Genomic DNA, 17734 nt, shown 5'->3' on the forward strand with positions numbered 1-17734 from the left:
GAATTTAGAAAGACCAACCAAAATTAAGTCGAAGCTTTTTTTGGGTCGAATAGGTCAGTTTTCGATCGAATGGGTCCGTATTCGGCTGAATTCGAATCAAAGGAATATCGCATTCTGTCTGAAGTTTTTCCCAAGTTTTTTCAGTCCACCAACTGACTCCAAATAGGTGCTAGGAGGTCCCCCATAAGCTAAAACATCAATTTAGCAGGCTTTAGATGGTGAATGGTCAAAGTCGAATGATAAATGTTAAAATTCGATACTTGAATTTTAAAATTTTATGCAAATTCGAATTGAATTTGGACTATTCCCTATTCGAAGTACACAAAAATAGCTTGAAATTTTCAATTCGAAAATTCACCTCGACCCTAAAAATAAATCTGCCCCTAACAGTAAGCACATTATACCCAGAATTGACATGAGATAATTTAACCTCTACCTCTGGTTCTGTGACTATTTAAAAGTATATCGTAGAAAAATCAAATGCTTTTGTATAAGTCTTGAACCCCAAAATGGGAAGACTGCTATTGTATTTAACGACAGGGGGTTTTATTATATCTTATAATACATTCCGTCTACTCATTTAGGGAGGGTAAATGGAGAGCCAGAACTAAAGATGTGGATATTGGTTTCCCTGATCTTGTTTTTCAAATTCCTGTTTCCAGAAAAAGCCCCATTGCATTTCATTGTATGTTTCAGCTTATTTGCCCCCCTTTTTTGAGACAAGTGTATGGAAAGATCCGTTCACTCTCTCTGCCCTTGTAATGCTCCGCAGGATTCCTTTCAGAAGATATTGCTGGCTATATGCAATGAGGCGGCAGAAACAAACAACGTGTACAAGAAGCACCGCATTCTTACCATCTACCACCTGTTTGTCAATCTGCTTCTTGCGGAAATTAAAGATGGTCTCGGCAATGCTTGGGCATTTGTTCTAAGAGACGTCATTTACACCATAATCCATCACATCAACAGCAGGTAATGTCTGTGACAGTGAACAGCCGCTGGGTCTGGCTATTTATACAAATGTTTCTAGCAGTTTATCATATATAAAACATTGCACAGCTGGTAGATCTAGCTTGCTGTGCAAATGTTTGTCGTTCTCAAATTTTGGGACTGTTTAGATATACAAGTGTATGCAGTGGTGCTACTAGGTCTGGCTAGCTGCAGAAGTGCATGTAGCTGTGCATGTAGCTGTGCCAGTTGGGGAGTCCAAATAGATTTACAGGGATTGTTCACCTTTAAATAAACTTGTAGTATGATGTAGAGAGCGATATTCTGAGACAATTTGCAATTGGTTTTAATTTTGTATTATTTGTGGTTTTTGAGGCATTCAGCTTTTTATTCAGCAGCTCTCCAGTTTGCAATTTTAACAGTCTGGTTGCTATGGCCCAAATTACCCTAGCAACCATGCACTGATTTGAATGAGAGACTGGAATATGAATAGACCTTGAATAGAAAGATGAGTAATAAATAGTAGCAATAACAAATTTGTAGCGTTACAGAGCATTTGTTTTCAGATGGGGTTCAATGGCCCCCCATTTGAAAGCTGGAAAGAGTCAGAAGAAGGCAGTAAATAATTAATTAAATTAGGGATGCACCAAATCCACTATTTGGGATTCGGCCGAAGCCTTCGTGAAAGATTCAGCCGAACTGAATCTGAATCCTAATTTGCATATGCAAATCAGGCACGGGAAGGGAAAAAAGTGGAAAAAAAATTTCCTTGTTACATAGTTTACATAATTTCACTTCCTGCCCCTAATTTGCATATGCAAATCCCAATTAGTATTTGGATTCTGTTCGGCCAGGCATGAGGATTCTGTCGAATCCGAATCCTACTGAAAAAGGCTGAATCCCAAACAAATTCTGTATTTGGTGCATCTCTATAATAAACTATAAAAAAAGAAAAAATGAAGGCCAATCGGAAAGTTGCTTAGAATTAAACATTTTATAACATAACTAAAAGTTAACTTCGAGGTGAACCACCCCTTTAAGCATGCACACAGCGAGGCATACCTGGTGGGACAGGATAGCTATACAAGTGTACAGTGCACAACTACTGGGTCTGGCTTAAGGGTGGCCCGGCTGTGTTGCACTTTTCCAATTAGCCGGGCCCCCCTTAACAGCGCCGACGTTCATGCGCCACAGAAGTCCCGAAGCTGCAAAAAACACCCGAAGGCACGAAAAGAGCCGAAGAAGCTGAAGATGAACCTAAGGTAAGTTCTACTGAACACCAATGTTTTTTTTCATTATTTTATTGAACCCGTGGATACCAATGTTGTTTTAAAATATTCTATGAGGCCCCTGACCTCCAATGCTTTTGTAAAAACTTTAATGGGGAGCCCTGACCACCAATGATTTTTTGTTTTAACTTGTGAGTGAGGTTTACCTTTTTAGCACTGGTGTCTGTGTGGACTTTTTACTGTGGTGTGGGATCTGGGATGGGGTAGGATCTGGGGTATGCGGGGCCCAGAAAATGTTTCTGTATTTGGCCCCGTGATTTCTGATGGCGGCTTTGTAGGTATCTATAGAATTATACACAGACACAAGTCTTTGGCTAGCTGTAGCAGTTTATGGAGTGTTGCACAAAGGGTTCTGTTGAGTTGTACAATTGTACAGAGCAGTTATACAGTTTCACATGCAAGTACTGGTGCTAACTAGCTGTCAGTGTTGGAATCTGTGAACAACTGCTGGGGCTGGCTAGCTATAGAGAAATGTGTAGCAGTGAACAACTGCTGGGTCTGCCTAGCTATATTTACATACATCAGTATGGGGGGTAAGTATTTCAGAAGCTTACTTTCTGTCTAGATCACTAATTCTACCAGCATTTAGGGGTACTAACACTTACGCACACAATGGCATGGCTACCCGTGCATCTATTGTTGCTAGAGCTATTCTCAGAAGGAAATCCTACTTCACCTAATAGTAAACTGCCACGCTGTTGTGCAGGTAGTTTAGGCCTGTTTCCAATATTTTTATAACGTAATATTCACATTATTTGGCAGGTGCTAATGCTTCCCTGCTTGTAGCATCACTGCAGAATAATTTTACCATTTTGCTTTATGTCTACCGTTTAATAAATGGCAGTTTAGCAATTCAGTTGCTACGAAACCAGAAATGATTTCTTTTTGCCATAGAGCAACTCTCTGTTCTATCTGATCTCCTTCCCAGACCTGCACACGGCAATATGGATGACGTATCTACACGCAGTCTCTTGCTTTGCCTCGATCTGTTGCACCGAGTCTGCCGAGCTGCTGTCACTCACTGCGAAGATGCTTTAGAGTGTCACCTCCATGTCGTTGTGGGCAGTCTGATACCTTTGGCAAACAGCCAGGAAAGCATTCAAGAAAAGGTAAAGACATTTGGAAATATTAAACATCTAGTCTAGAGCCTTGTTAATGTGTTTATTGGTTACAGACATGTTATTCTGTTTTCTCCTGACTCATAAAGCAATTGAACTGAGCAGAGGGGTGTCAGTAGATGCCTCCAACATCAGCAACATATGTTTATGGTGTTCGGGGAGGAATCTCTGTTACAAATTCATGATATTGGCAGTGCCTAACTGCTGATATCACGATAACAAACAGAAAATTAAATCATGTTAATTGCAAAAGCGATTAGAAGAGCAAAGTGAACAATTATATTACATTGTTTAGGTGTCTATATGTCCCCTTTAAACCATGGTTTACTGTGCTTAAGAAATATTAATATATTTAATGACCATTATGTTTTCTTGTCTGTGTGACTAAATATTTACAGTTGTAGCTTAACTGCAGTAGGAGAGCAGGGTGTTGGATATACCTTATTTTATTTTCCCAACCCTCCAACTTTGCGCTTGCCCTCGCTTTGGAGCAACCTGCATGGTCCTGCATAGTCTTATACAAGATCCGTTATCTGGAAACCCGTTATCCAGAAGGCTCCAAATTATGGGAAGGTCATCTTCCATAGACTCCCATTTTATCCAAACAATCCAAATTTTTAAAAATTATTTTCTTTTCCTCTGTAATAATAAAACAGTAGCTTGTACTTGATCCCAACTAAGATATAATTAATCCTTATTGGAAGCAAAACCAGCCTATTGGGTTTATTTAATATTTACATGATTTTCTAGTAAGGCATGAAGATCCAAATAACAGAAACATTTGTTATCCAGAAAACACCCGGTCCCGAAGCATTCTGGATATCAGGTTCTATACATGTACTGATATTGTTACTTGAATGGCTTGTGCAGTGAAGTTATCTTTCTGATTGTCTCGTCCTGCAGGTGTGCGACTTGCTGAACTTTCTGGTGATAGAAAACAAGGACAATGAGAATCTCTATCATACCATTAAACTTTTGGATCCTTTCCCCGATATTCCTCTCTTTAAGAACCTGCGCCAGGCCCATCAGAAAATCAAATACAGCAAAGGTCCATTCTCTCTCCTAAAGGTACCAACTTCTGGCTGTTTTCTCAATCACTCCTGCAGATGGAAAATGTAGTTTAGTCCTGCAGGCTGTCTAGGTGCAAAGAAAGCCGAGGCACAGACTGTGTCAGACCATCCTAAGCAGGTCCGGACTGAGAATTAAAATAGGCCCTGCCATTTCAAGTACACAGAGGCCCAAACAGCCCACACAGAGGCCCAAACAGCCCACACAGAGGCCCAAACAGCCCACACAGAGGCCCAAACAGCCCACACAGAGGCCCAAACAGCCCACACAGAGGCCCAAACAGCCCCCCACCAGCCCACTAAGGTGTGACTTTCTATGGCACCTCAGAGCAGCCCCTCTGGCATTTGCCAGAATCCACAAATTGCCAGTCCGGGCCTGATCCTAAGGCTAATATCAGACATGTTGATGAACAGGCCGAGAACAGTGTTTGTCAAACTGTAACTCTTGTCACTAATCCACATAGTAAACTATGGGAAACATTGTGCCTGAAGTGCACATAGCACTGACATTTGGACCCCCGCTCAAAAACTGTAACTTGGGTATTTTGACCCACCTGCTACTGCTAGCTGTTTTGAAGGAGAAAGATTGCCAGGGCATGGTTTGCCTTTAAAAATTATTACAAAAAATTAGGTCACACTTTTGGCCACACTATTGGCATTCTAAAGGTGGCCATAAATGATCATATCCGCTCTTTTGGCGAGGTCGCCAAATGAGAGCCGATCTTTCCCCCCGATCTGCCTACCAATGGCAGGGCGTTATCTGGTCCTAGGGCCAAACGATCGGATTAGATGAAGGAAATGGGCACCGATGGGTCGTAGGACCTCATCATCTGTCCGTAGCAGTCCTGGATCACAGGAAAAATCAAACCTGGCCAATCAATATCAGGCTAATCGCACTGTGCAATACTTTTTGTATGGTATTTCGGTGATTATATTGCAATTTTGGTGCATTTTTAGCTTTGTGTAGGTGTTGGTCACTTATTTCTGTCCGTAAAACCTATTTGGCCATGCTAAAATATTCAAACTTTGATTCTGACTGCTGATTACACTAGGCGAAAAAAAATAAAAGCATTGATTTTATACCATTTCGCTCTGTTACTTCATTTTGCCCATGGAAATCTTGTCTGCTATATATACATTTGGGGGTCTCTGTGTGTGACATAGTTTGATAAATCTATGCATATTGGGCATCAAACTATTTAGTAGACCCTTGGTGTTCATATTTAGGATGCTTTATGCTGATAATGATACATGGGCAATACGATGCTGCCGGAAAGTTGAAGCTTTGAGGCAATTTTCAGATATTTCACCAAAACCAACAACTTTGGGAAAGCCATGTGACTAGTTTGGAACAGAAAGGCATGGGTACCCATTTTAGATTCAGTAGCATGTGTACTTTCCAAAAATATATGGTTTTGGGGGGTCAACATATATTTCTGTGGGCCTCTAAATGCCAGATACTTTGGTAAACCTATGAACAATGGGCACCAAACTGTTTGGAGGAACCCTGGCAATCATATTTAGGGTGCTTTTTCTTGCTATGTAATGATACATGGGTGATATGGTGCTGGGAAGTTGAAGGTTTGAGTCAATTTTCAGATATTTCACCAAAACAGACAAATTTGGGTAAGGCTTGCAACTCAGTAGTTTGGAGCAGAAAGGCATGGGTACCCATTTTAGATTCAGTAGAATGTGAACTTTACAAAAATATGTGGGTTTGAGGGGTAAACATGTTTTTCAGTGTTTTTACCCCACAAAAAATGCAGTAAATGTGTTGATTTTTCAGTATCTGAAGTAAAGTCCAGGACAATTTGGATGCACTAACTTCATATTGGGGTCTCTAAATGCCAGATACTTCGGTAAACCTATGCATAATGGGTATCGAACTGTTCAGTGGACCCCTGGCAATCATATAATCAGGGTGCTTTTCCTTGGTACCTAATACAGTGTGAGATATGCAGAGAAGCAAAATAAAACCTTTGAAGTGATTTTTCAGAATTTTGATACATTTTGATAAAAACCGCTACATTCAGACAAGCTTTAATGTTTGGTAGTTAGGAGCAGAGAGACATAGTTACCCATTTTGGAATCCGCAGAATGTGTACTTTTCAAAAAATATATGGTTTTCTTGGGTAAACCTACTGTTTCAGGATTTTTTGGCCTTGGAATCTAAAGTATGCCGTTTTCTGCCTTTGTGCTTTCAAAATTCTGCAGGTAGTTTTTGCTGTACAGAAGTCTAATTCTCCCTAAAACTATACATATCTGGTATTGGCACGATCAAGAGACATGAGGCTTTCCCGAATAAATACAATGTATAGTTTGCCTAGGTAAACTAAAGGGTTTGCCCTCAGAAAATGCCCTGAAAGTGAAAGCGCACAAAATGTTTCAAAAATGTCTGGCATTTCGTGTAACTGAAATGTCAAATTCTGCTGGGTTAAATATAACAATATGCATTTTCTCAAAAATCAGTAGTTAAGTAATATTTTCCATGGAACAGAATACTAACAATGCTTTAATGGATGTAGATCATAATAAGACAACATCACTAAAAGTAGACCCCGCATTAGTAAAGTATGGGCACTCCTGTCCTTAAAGGGCATGTAAAGGCAAAAAAATAAAATCCCATTTTTACTTTCTTTAATGAAAAAGAAACCTATCTCCAATATACTTTCATTAAAAAATGTGTACCGTTTTTATAAGAAACCTGACTGTATGCAGTGAAATTCTCCCTTCATTTACTGCTGTGGATAGGAATTGTCAGACTGTCCCTAACTGCTGAGCAGGGAAACAATCAGACTTATGAACAGCAGGGGGAGCCCCCGCCTTACTTCCCAGCCGAGCAGAACTCAAGCAGCTTTGTTTATGATGATCCCTAAGCAGCGCACACCACACTGAGCATGTGCACAGTCTTAGTCTTGCAAAGATGTATAACAAAGCTACAAGATCGTGACCCCCTGTAGCCAACTTTGAAAGCATAAATTATTTGTTTGATTAGGCTTGTGGTGCAGTAAGTTCATGTCTATATTTAGTATACAAAATACAGCATTTCTAGCCTTATTCTATTTTAGACTTTACATGCCCTTTAAGCATTGTCTTGTGACAGCGACTTTGCATATGTGACCCACAAACAATCCATTTCTTTCTTTTGGACAGGAAATTCAGAATTTTCTCTCTGTTAGCGTCTGTGACTCCCTTCCACTAACCAGACTAGAAGGACTGAATGACCTGAGAAAACAATTAGAGCAACATAAGGATCAGATAAAAGAGCTTGTGAGAGATTGCCAAGGTATGCCTTACTGCCTGCAAATCTGCGTCGAGCGCTAGGGTACAGTCGACAGATACTTTTACATTTATTCATGTCTTACTCAGGAACCCCCCAGGACAGTGTTATAGCAAGTCTAGTAGTGAATCTGTTACAGCTCTCCAAAAATGCAGTGCATCAGTCTAATGGGAAAGAGGTTCTGGGTAAGTATGGAAGCCGTGCTCTAGTCTGTGCAACTATAACATACAATGAAGGTGAAAAACATTCAGTAAATGAAATGTAAACAGAGTAATATAAGGTGACTCTTCTTTGCTCACTAAGCAGAGCAGCAGCACACAATGCTCCATTTCTCAGGAAATTCATTTTAGGCTGATTGTAGCGCGTTGGATGAAATAGCCAGCCGATGGCATTGTTGTTTCAAATTCATAATATCAAACTGGCCAGAGGTTTCAACTATTAAAGGGGAACTATAACAAAAATGAAAATATAACATAAGCTTCATCAAAGAAATAAGGAAACAATCAGCGTTTCTGAAAGAAGTTTATCTTCACTATTCCTCTTTCAGCATCTGTTTCTCTTCATTCTGTCTTCATGCAGCAGTTGGGTGTCAGATATTCATTGACAGTTAGATCCAATATATCTTAAAGTGGGTCTTCCTTTCCTAGCAGAGCTAGGGATACACCGAATCCAGGCTTCGGTTCGGGATTCGGCCTTTTTCAGCAGGATTCGGATTCGGCAAATCCTCCTGCAAACTGAACCTGAACCTTAATTTGCATATGTAAATTAGATGCGGGGAGGGCTTTTTTTGTCACAAAACAAGGAAGTAAAAAATGTTTCCCCCTTTCCTCCATTAATTTGCATATTCAAATTTTGATCCGGTTCGTTATTCGCCCGAATCTTTCGTGAAGGATTCGGGGGTTCGGCCGAATCCAAAACATTGGATTCAGTGCATCCCTAATTAGAGCTCACTCAAATAACTGATTCCAGTAGAAACAAAATCCAACAAAATAACTGCCTTTTGCACAATTCCTGCATGTAGAGAGTCATGATGTCTGGTGAGTTTAATAGTGAGCTCTAATACATCTACTAGGCAAAAGGAGCCCCCCTATAAGATCTATTGGATCCAACGTTCAATGAATGTCTGACAGCCAACTCCTGAATGAAGAGAAACAGATGCCGAGAGTTTAAACTTGATTATTTCAGAAACGGTACAGAATTTTTAATTGATTGTATTTAGAAAATGTCTTATTTCAGTATGATGAAGCTTGGATTAAATTTACGTGTTCGCGATAGTTCCACTTTAATCAAAATTGCATCTTCATTGATCATGGTTTACCGATTTCACAACTATTCTCATGTTTATCCTTTGACATACCACATGCTCGTGGCTTCACTTCTGTCCCCTCCTTCAATCATTTATTATGGTTCAACCAATGACATGAATCCTTTTTGTCCTGATAGTCAAGTTGCGGTGTTTTACTTTGCAGAAGCTGTTGGCAGTTGCCTTGGAGAACTAGGACCTATTGACTTCTCTACCATCGCTCTGCAGCACAAGAAAGATTCTGTCTATCTAAAAGCAGACAAAGTCTTTGAAGAAAAAGAGCTTCAGTGCGTTCTTGTCATGCTGACATTAATAAACAATGCCCTGACGGATCACTGGTGCGTTCCCTTCGTTGTTCCGTTCTTTTGGGCTTCTGGGTTGTACATACCCAGTGATGCCTGTAACTTAGCTTGAGTGCAGGACCAACGCTTCACTTCTCTGTCTACACTTACAGCTCCATTTGAATGATCCGTGGGACAGAATTTTGGAAGCTAGAGCTAAATGTTACCGTTCCACTGGTTTATTTTAATGGGAACCATATAGATCACTTCTTAAATCTGTGCTGTGGGCCGAGCTGCTGAACACACCCGATTAGCCAGAAAACAGTGTAGGTCTCATTTATTATCACTAGTCAAAGACAGGCAGAAACATGCCCATATTTTGCCAACATGCACAACTCTGCCCTCGAAAATTGAGCACATACAATTGCAGATTAATTATATATTAGTTTAGATCGAGTACAGGGTACTTGTTTTATTATTGCAGAGAATAAAGGAATCATTTTTAAATATTTGGATTATTTGTATAAAATGGAGTCTATGGGAGATGAGCTTTCTCATCCAGATAATGGATCCCATACCTGTATCTCTCCCCGACATAATAGACACACCCAGTCACTTATGTCCTCTCCAAACCCTTTTAAGTCTTTCTGGTAAAAAGACTGTAGAAATGATGGTCGGGGTCATTTATCAACACTGGGCAAATGTGCCCATGTGCAGTAACCCATGGCAACCAATCAGATTGCTGCATTCATTGTAGCGGGATTTAAAAAGCTAATCACTGATTGGTTGCTATAGGTAACTGCCCTTGGTTAGTGTTGATAAATGAGCACTACTGAGTTTTTATTGGCAGTTTTATTGGGTGGGACATAGATGTCCCCTGGTCACACTCCCCGGTGATTACCATTTATACTTACTGGGCTGCCTTGTGCCGCTCTTGATTTTTACAAGGAAGTTCCAGAGATTGGCAGTAAGGCTGCAGTTTTGCACTTTGCATCTGGGGCAATAATAAATAAGCTCTTGTGAATATTTGTCCTTTTTTATACAGATATATATATATATATTACAGCAAGATGTTGCGTTTCTCTGCTGATCTCCCTGTTACCTATTCCTTTCCTACTCGCAATTCCAACCTAATTATGGTTGCAAATAAATCCTAAAGTGTAACAACGCTCCTCATGATAACGTCTCTTTCACCAGCATCCAGGTTCGATCGGCAGCTGCCACCTGTTTAAAAAATATTTTGGCCACGAAAACCGGTGCCATGTTTTGGGAGGCCTGTAAGGACAAAGGAGAACCCATGCTTCTCTATCTGCAACCGTTCCGTGCTCCGAAGAAAAAAGTAACTCTCTTGTTATTCTCTTTTAACTCAATGTAGACAACAATTTTAACCTGTTTGTGTGATAAACCCCAGGATCTAGATAGAGGTGGAGACGGAAACATTGGCCTGTCATTTTTAATAATGCAATTTATATATTTTTAATGTTTAAAGGTTCCTGGTGTGCACCTGGTTTCCAAGAAATAGTTTGAATAAAGCATATACAGGTAGCACCCGGGTCATTTGTTTCATCTAGTGGAATGCTTAACATCTTTAGATTGTGAATATATATATATATATAATCTTCAAAAATGGATCCGCATCCAAACAATTCAATCAAAGTGATTTTTATTAGATTATCACTCACGTGTCCTAATCTAATAAAAATCACTTTGATTGAATTGTTTGGAGTGCGGATCCATTTATGAAGATTATATGTCATAAACTTGACCCAGCACCCACCACAAACCAGAAGGGATTGAGTGCAGGTACTTTCTGAACTTATATATATATATATATATATCTTTTTATTTAGCAGCTCTTCAGTTTGCAGTGCCTGAAAGCTGGATAGAGTCAGAAGACGAAAGCACATAATTCAAAAACTATAAAAAAAAGAAAAGAAAAAATGAAGGCTAATTGGAAAGTTTCTAAGAATTAGCTGGCAACAGCTCCTATATAAACTATTAAGCGGGGGTGCAATGAGGCTGTGACCCTAAAATTCATACAGAGAAAGGCACTCGCCCAAAGCAATATATTAAAGGGGTGGTTCACCTTTAAGTTAACTTTTAGTATGTTATAGAATGGTCAATTTTAAGCAACTTTTCAATTATCCGTCATTTGCCTTTTTCTTCTGACTTTCCATCTTTTAAATAGGGGTCCCTAAAATAAAACAAATACTCTGTAAGGCTACACATTTATTGGTGTTGTTACTTTTTATTACTCATCTTTTTATGCAGTCCCTCTCCTATTCATATTCCAGTCTCTTGTTGAAATCAATGCATGGTTGCTAGGGTCCTTTGGACCCTAGCAACCAGATTGGTGAAAATACAAACTGGAGAGCTGCTGAATAAACACTAAAAGTTAATTTAAAGGTGAACATGCATTAAGCTGCTAAAAAAAACAGACTGTTTGTCCACATAGATACATACTTGTGCTGTCATTTTAGTTTCTGGAAGTGGAAGAGATTCAGAGAGAAGGTGCTTTGGAAAGCCTGGATGACCCTGGTATCTGGATCCCACAGAATGAAAACCATGAGAGTTGGATAAAACATCTGACTTGCACTTTGCTGGAGAGCGGAGGGGTAAAGAGTGAAGTACTTCTCTTGCTAAAGCCCATGTGTGAGGTGAGTGCTGTGTGTCTGGGGGGGGACGCTAGACGGGCAGTGGACTAGAGTTGCCACCTTTGGAAGCGGCTGAGACCGGGCAGGGGGGTGGGGCAGTGATGTAGGTGAGTGTGTCAGTGACAGGGGGCGGGGCTATGATGCGGCGAACGACGATTGGCCGATCACCATGTCAATCAAGGGTATCTTGCCCGGTTTTCCTTATTGGAAAACCAGGCAGGAAGTTTCAGCCCGGGCAGTCCTTCAAAATACCGGGCTGTCCGGGTCAAAACAGGACAGGTGGCAACCCTACAGTGAACTAATGACTCCAGCCCCCCTGGCTGTGTAAGGGATATTGAATGTTAATGCCTCATATATGCCTAATGCTATCTTTCCTTCTTAATAATAATTATTCATTGTTATTTTGACGTTTGCACCAAATCCACTATTTGAGATTCGGCCGAATCCTTCATGAAAGATTCGCCAAATACCGAACGATTCGCCAAATACCGAACCGAATCCAACATATGCAAATTACGGACGGGAAGGGAAAAGGTGGAAAAAGCATTTTTTTTTTAACTTCCTGGTTTTGTGACCAAAAGTTACATGATTTGCCTTCCTGCCCCTAATTTCAATATACAAATTAGGATTCAGTTCAGACAGAAATGAGGGTGTGGCCAAATTCTGCTGAAAAAGGCAGAATCCTAGACAAATCCTGAACTGAATCCTAAATTTTTGTGGATCCCTATTTATTTTTTCCTTATGTAGTTTACATAGTTAAATTGGGTTGAAAAAAGACAAAGTCCATCAAGTTCAACCCCTCCAAATGAAAACCCAGCATCCATACACACACCCCTCCCTACTCTCACATAAATAAATATTTATGGCCATTGTAGGTGAAAGCAGATTTCTGTCAGGCAGTGGTGCCGTACATCGTACACAACATTCTTCTGAATGACTCCAATCAAACATGGAGGACTCTTCTGTCAAAGAATGTCCAGAGGTTTTTCACTTCATGTTGCCGATCTCTGCCGAGTTCCAGCAGATCAGCTACACCAGCGAGTTCTGATTCAGGTACCTTTACGTGTGAAATACAAGCAAGGGCACACGCTGACTCATAGGGAACCATGGCCAGAACATAGTGCTGCTTTATCTGTTTCTGATTGGGCCAGGACAAGAATCCAATCCTTAGCGGAGTGTGGGTGCAGTTGGGCACGGTCACGTTTACCCATAGACCAAACGATTGGATCAGTCCCCATTTGAGCGTTCCATATAAAAATAGATTCACTTGTTTGCAGTTGAGGAACGTTCCCCTTGAATTAGAGATAACATTACCATTTTCTTTCCAAAACATGACTTCAAATGATGATTAGCGCTCTCTCATTGTGCCATCCATTACTTCCATCCACTGCAGTCGTAGCCTGGCGGCAAATCTATTTTTGTTTGATTCTTGTGTTTAAACCCAGAATCCGAGGGAGTGGCACGAGGGGCCGTGGATATTGCTTCCAGAAGGACGATGCTCACCATGGTGGAACACTTGCGCAAACAAAGGAGGTACTGTGCCTTTAATCATTACTGGTCACATCCTTAGTTACTGAATATCTTCATCTTCTTGCTGCTTAAAGGAGAACTCAACCCTAAAAATGAATATAGCTAAAAATGCTATATTTTATATACTGAACTTATTGCACCAGTCTAAAGTTTTAGCGTATGTAACTATATATGTAACTAAACCCTAAAAATGAATATAGCTAAAAATGCATATTTTATATACTAAACTTATTGCATCAGTCTAAAGTTTCAGTCAATAGCAGCAATGATCCAGGACTTCAAACTTGTCACAGGGGGTCACCGTCTTAAAAAGTATCTGCGACACTCGCATTTGGTTTTGACTCGGACAGCCTGGTATTTTAAAGTGTTGCCTGGATCAAAACTGCCTGACCGGTTTTCCAAATTAGGAAAACCGGGCAGGATTTCCTATGATTTGGTGAGTGGATCCCTAAGCTCAGTAAGTGACAGCAGCACAGAGCATGTGCAGTGAATCAGCAGAAAAGAAGATGGGAGCTACAGGGGCATCTTTGGAGGCTCAGATCTTTACTGCTAAAGGGCTGTGGTTGCCCTGGGTTGGTACAGAAGCTCAAAATATAATTTACAACATTTCTAGCTACATCTTTAGTTTAACTTTCCTTGTCCTTTAAAGGTGGCCATAGAGGTACCGATAATATCGTAAGAAGCAAATTTTTCTCCCAATATTGGGAGAAGACTTGGATATCAGTCAATTGGGCTGGCTGGAAAATTGGGCGCCTTTGGAGGAACTTGAACATCAGCATTTGTTGGTGTTGAATCGCCAGTTACAGGTGGAATTCTATTGTTTCTACCTGTATAAATATCGATTCAGCTCTACACGTGTGTATTGAAACAAAATTATCTTTATTGGAAAGATCTTTTCCAGGAAAGATTATAATTGTAACGTCTATGGCCACCTTAAAGAGATACTGACACCAGAAATGTAACTCTTTTTTTTTTACATCTATCATAATATTGCCTTTGAAAGCTACTTGTAAAAACTTTGTGCAAATACTTTATGGCAAAGTTACATTACCTGTCTGATGATATTTGTGCAGCAGGAGTCCGTTAGCATTAGAAACTAACTGACAGACTGAGAAGGGACAGTCAGGTTGGCAAAACAGTCAGGTTTAGGAACTTCAACTAACAATTATTTACAAAAACAGACCTCTCGGCAAAAAACGATCAACATGACCTATAGGTAACGTTTAATTTACTTTCATATTTTAAAAAGTAGTTTTTTTAGTGTCCGTATCACTCTAAGGCCCATGTTATGGTTTGTGGAATAAATCTGATTCAAATAGATACATTTAAATCACATTAAAAATAAAAGAAATGTCCTCGTTCTGCCAGGGGTATTTAAACTTCCAAACGCAACGGAAATGTCTTGGCTCTGTGGCGCCTTATCAGAAGCGATATCATGAAATCTAGTCATGAAAGTTTATTAATACAGGTGTAGGATCCCTTATCCGGAAACCCAATATCCAGAAAGCGCCGAATTACGGAATGGCTGTCTCCCATAGACTCCATTTTATCCAAATAATCCAAATTTTTTAAAATGATTTCCTTTTTCTCTGTAATAATAAAACAGTAGCTTGTACTTGATCCCAACTAAGATATAATTAATCCTTATTGGAAGCAAAAGCAGCCTATTGGGTTTATTTAATGTTTATATGAATTTCTAGTAGACTTAAGGCATGAAGATCCAAATTACGGAAAAAAACCCAGGTCCCGAGCATTCTGGATAACAGGTCCCATACCTGTACTGATATATCCTATAACACTTGTATGTTCTATGTTGATCCTTTCTGACTAATCGATATGTTACTTTAGGCCGGTGTCAGGAACAGCATTTGATGATAATTTCTGGTTGGACTTAAACTACCTAGAAGTGGCAATGGCTGTCCAGTCCTGCGCGGCGCACTTCACTGCTTTGCTCTACTCCGAAATCTACACCGATAAGGTCAAACAGGACGGCGAACAGCGCACGAGGTAAAATCTTGCATAAATGGAAATGCGGCATGCAGTACAAACGGCTGATATTACAGTGGGAAGTGTAGAAGCAAAGAGAGAAATTGATACTGGTGGGGATAAAGGCCACAGCTGATTTATTAAATTCACTTTTAGTATGATGTAGACAGTGATATTCTGAGACAATTTGCAATTGGTTTTCATTTTTTATTATTTGTGTTTTTTTCGCTTTTTATTCCGCAGCTCTCCAGTTTGCAATTACTGCAGTCTGGTGGCTAGGGTCTAAATTCCCCTAGCAACCATGCGCTGATTTGCATAAGAGACAGGGATATGAATGGGAGAGGCCTGACTAGAAAGATGAGTAATAAAAAGTAGCAATAACAATACATTTGTAGCCTTACAGAGCATTTGTTTTTAGATGACCCCCATTTTGAAAGCTGGAAAGAGTCAGAAGAAGAAGGCAAATAATCAAAAACTATAAAAATGATGACCAATTGAAAAGTTGCTTAGAATAAGCCATTCTAACTTAAAGGTGAACCACCCACCCCCTTAAAGAAGTTGTTCACCTTCCAAACACTTTTTCCAATTCAGTTGTTTTCCCATTGTTCCCCAGAAATAAAGACTTTTTTCAATTACTTTGCATTATTTATTTTTTACTGGTTTTCCAAAATCTAAGTTTAAAGTTGAATGTTTGTGTCTCTGGTGTTTCAGTCTGGCAGCTCAGTAATTCAGGTGCAGACTCTAAACGGTTACAATTTTGCAACATTTAGTTGATACATTTCTCAGCAGCATCTCTGGAGTATTCGCAACTAGTGATGTGCGGGTCGAGAATTTCTCGACCCGACCCTAACCCGCCTGCTCCCTACCCGCATCAGACCCGTGCCCGCTGTTCCCCTTTATTTATAGACCCGCGCCCACCCCGCAGTCACGTCACAAAAGGGGCAGGCGGAAGTCTATAAATTCCGGCGCCGGCAGTACTAGGTCGCGGGCAGGGAGAGCAGGAGAAGAGCTGGACCCGCAACCCGCGCATTTTGTCCAGGGGTCGGCCCGACCTGCGGGTCCCGCAGGCCTCACATTTCTATTAGCAACTATTGTATCAATTCTAACAGCTGCCTGTAATGAAACCCAGAGATTCTGCTCAGCAGGGACACAGATAAGAAATGTATCAATTTAGAACAGTTTACAGGGTCGGCGACCCCCCCTCCCAGAGCTCCTTTAGAAGGTGAAAAATTATACTTTACACTTCAATATTAGAAAAACGGTCACAAATAGAAAGTCATTGGAGAAATTCATTATTTCTGGTGATCTTTCTGAAAACAACTAGTTGTTTGAAGGTGAACAACCCCTTTAAGTCATATACACAACAAAATGATCAATAACCCACGTTCATATAACTGATTAAATGCTGACAGTTTATAGCACCAGCCATCTCCTGATAACAGATCCCCAGTAGGCTGCCATATTACCTTAGGCTCAGCCTCCACACTAGGCCAAAGCTCGCTATCTCAAACATATATCTTTTAAACATATATCTTTTAAAAAAAAAAATTGAAATTGACACAGGTGAATTTATTTTCAAAACAAAAAAAAAACATCAACTCGGCAGCTAATCTGGTCTTTCTACTGTCTCGTTACCTATCTCATCATTCTCACACCGGGGGAATATTGACACAAATTTTAACAAGTGGGTTACTGGGGTTGGACTCGTCACTTTTGATTCCTCACAAGGTGGTCCAGCAATGACTAAGAGGTATCCAGCTATACCCCTCCTTATATACCTGCATTTTCCAGCCTTTATTTACAGTATAACCTGCCAATCACTATTTGTTTTACCTTTGCCTGTGACCTTCTACACACCCCTTCTCTGTTCTGCCTAGCACCCCAGGTTACCCCATTCACCTGGATGTCATTTTCCTATGCCCCTCAGGACTTATACAGTAGCCCCCAGGCTCCAAGGGGCAATCATCCAATGGCAAACGCTAAGGGGAAGACATCTGAATTGTGATTGGGGACTGCCATCCCATTGACAATAGCTCTTCTATTTACTCAGTGGGACTCATTTATCAACACTGGGCAAATTTGCCCATGGGCAGTTACCTATAGCAACCAATCAGTAATTAGCTTTTTAAAGCCAGCTGCAAGAAGAACAATGAATGGAACAATTTGATTGGTTACCGTGGATTACTGCCCATGGGCAAATTTGCCCAGTGTTGATAAATGACCCTGAGTGTCTCATGTATTGCCTGAAATATTTAGCCAGTAAAAATGTTACCAACCA

General features: G+C 40.3%; 1 protein-coding gene across 3 annotated transcripts in view; it reads left to right on the forward strand.

The window, feature by feature from the left end:
- The window catches only part of atm.L (ATM serine/threonine kinase L homeolog), a 100583-nt gene that overhangs the window by 54142 nt on the left and 28707 nt on the right, over nucleotides 1-17734 (forward strand). For all 3 annotated transcript variants that reach the window (XR_005965217.1, XM_041580906.1, NM_001088499.1), the window contains 11 exon segments: nucleotides 773-972; nucleotides 3166-3346; nucleotides 4259-4423; nucleotides 7576-7708; nucleotides 7792-7887; nucleotides 9172-9343; nucleotides 10484-10625; nucleotides 11767-11943; nucleotides 12816-12993; nucleotides 13386-13473; nucleotides 15319-15477. Coding sequence is in view for 2 of the 3 variants with exons in the window: in XM_041580906.1 (XP_041436840.1) it covers nucleotides 773-972; nucleotides 3166-3346; nucleotides 4259-4423; nucleotides 7576-7708; nucleotides 7792-7887; nucleotides 9172-9343; nucleotides 10484-10625; nucleotides 11767-11943; nucleotides 12816-12993; nucleotides 13386-13473; nucleotides 15319-15477 (1691 nt within the window). In the remaining variant the exon portion in view is untranslated.

Source organism: Xenopus laevis, chromosome 2L (genome assembly GCF_017654675.1).
Source record: "Xenopus laevis strain J_2021 chromosome 2L, Xenopus_laevis_v10.1, whole genome shotgun sequence".
Lineage (NCBI taxonomy): Eukaryota > Metazoa > Chordata > Amphibia > Anura > Pipidae > Xenopus > Xenopus laevis.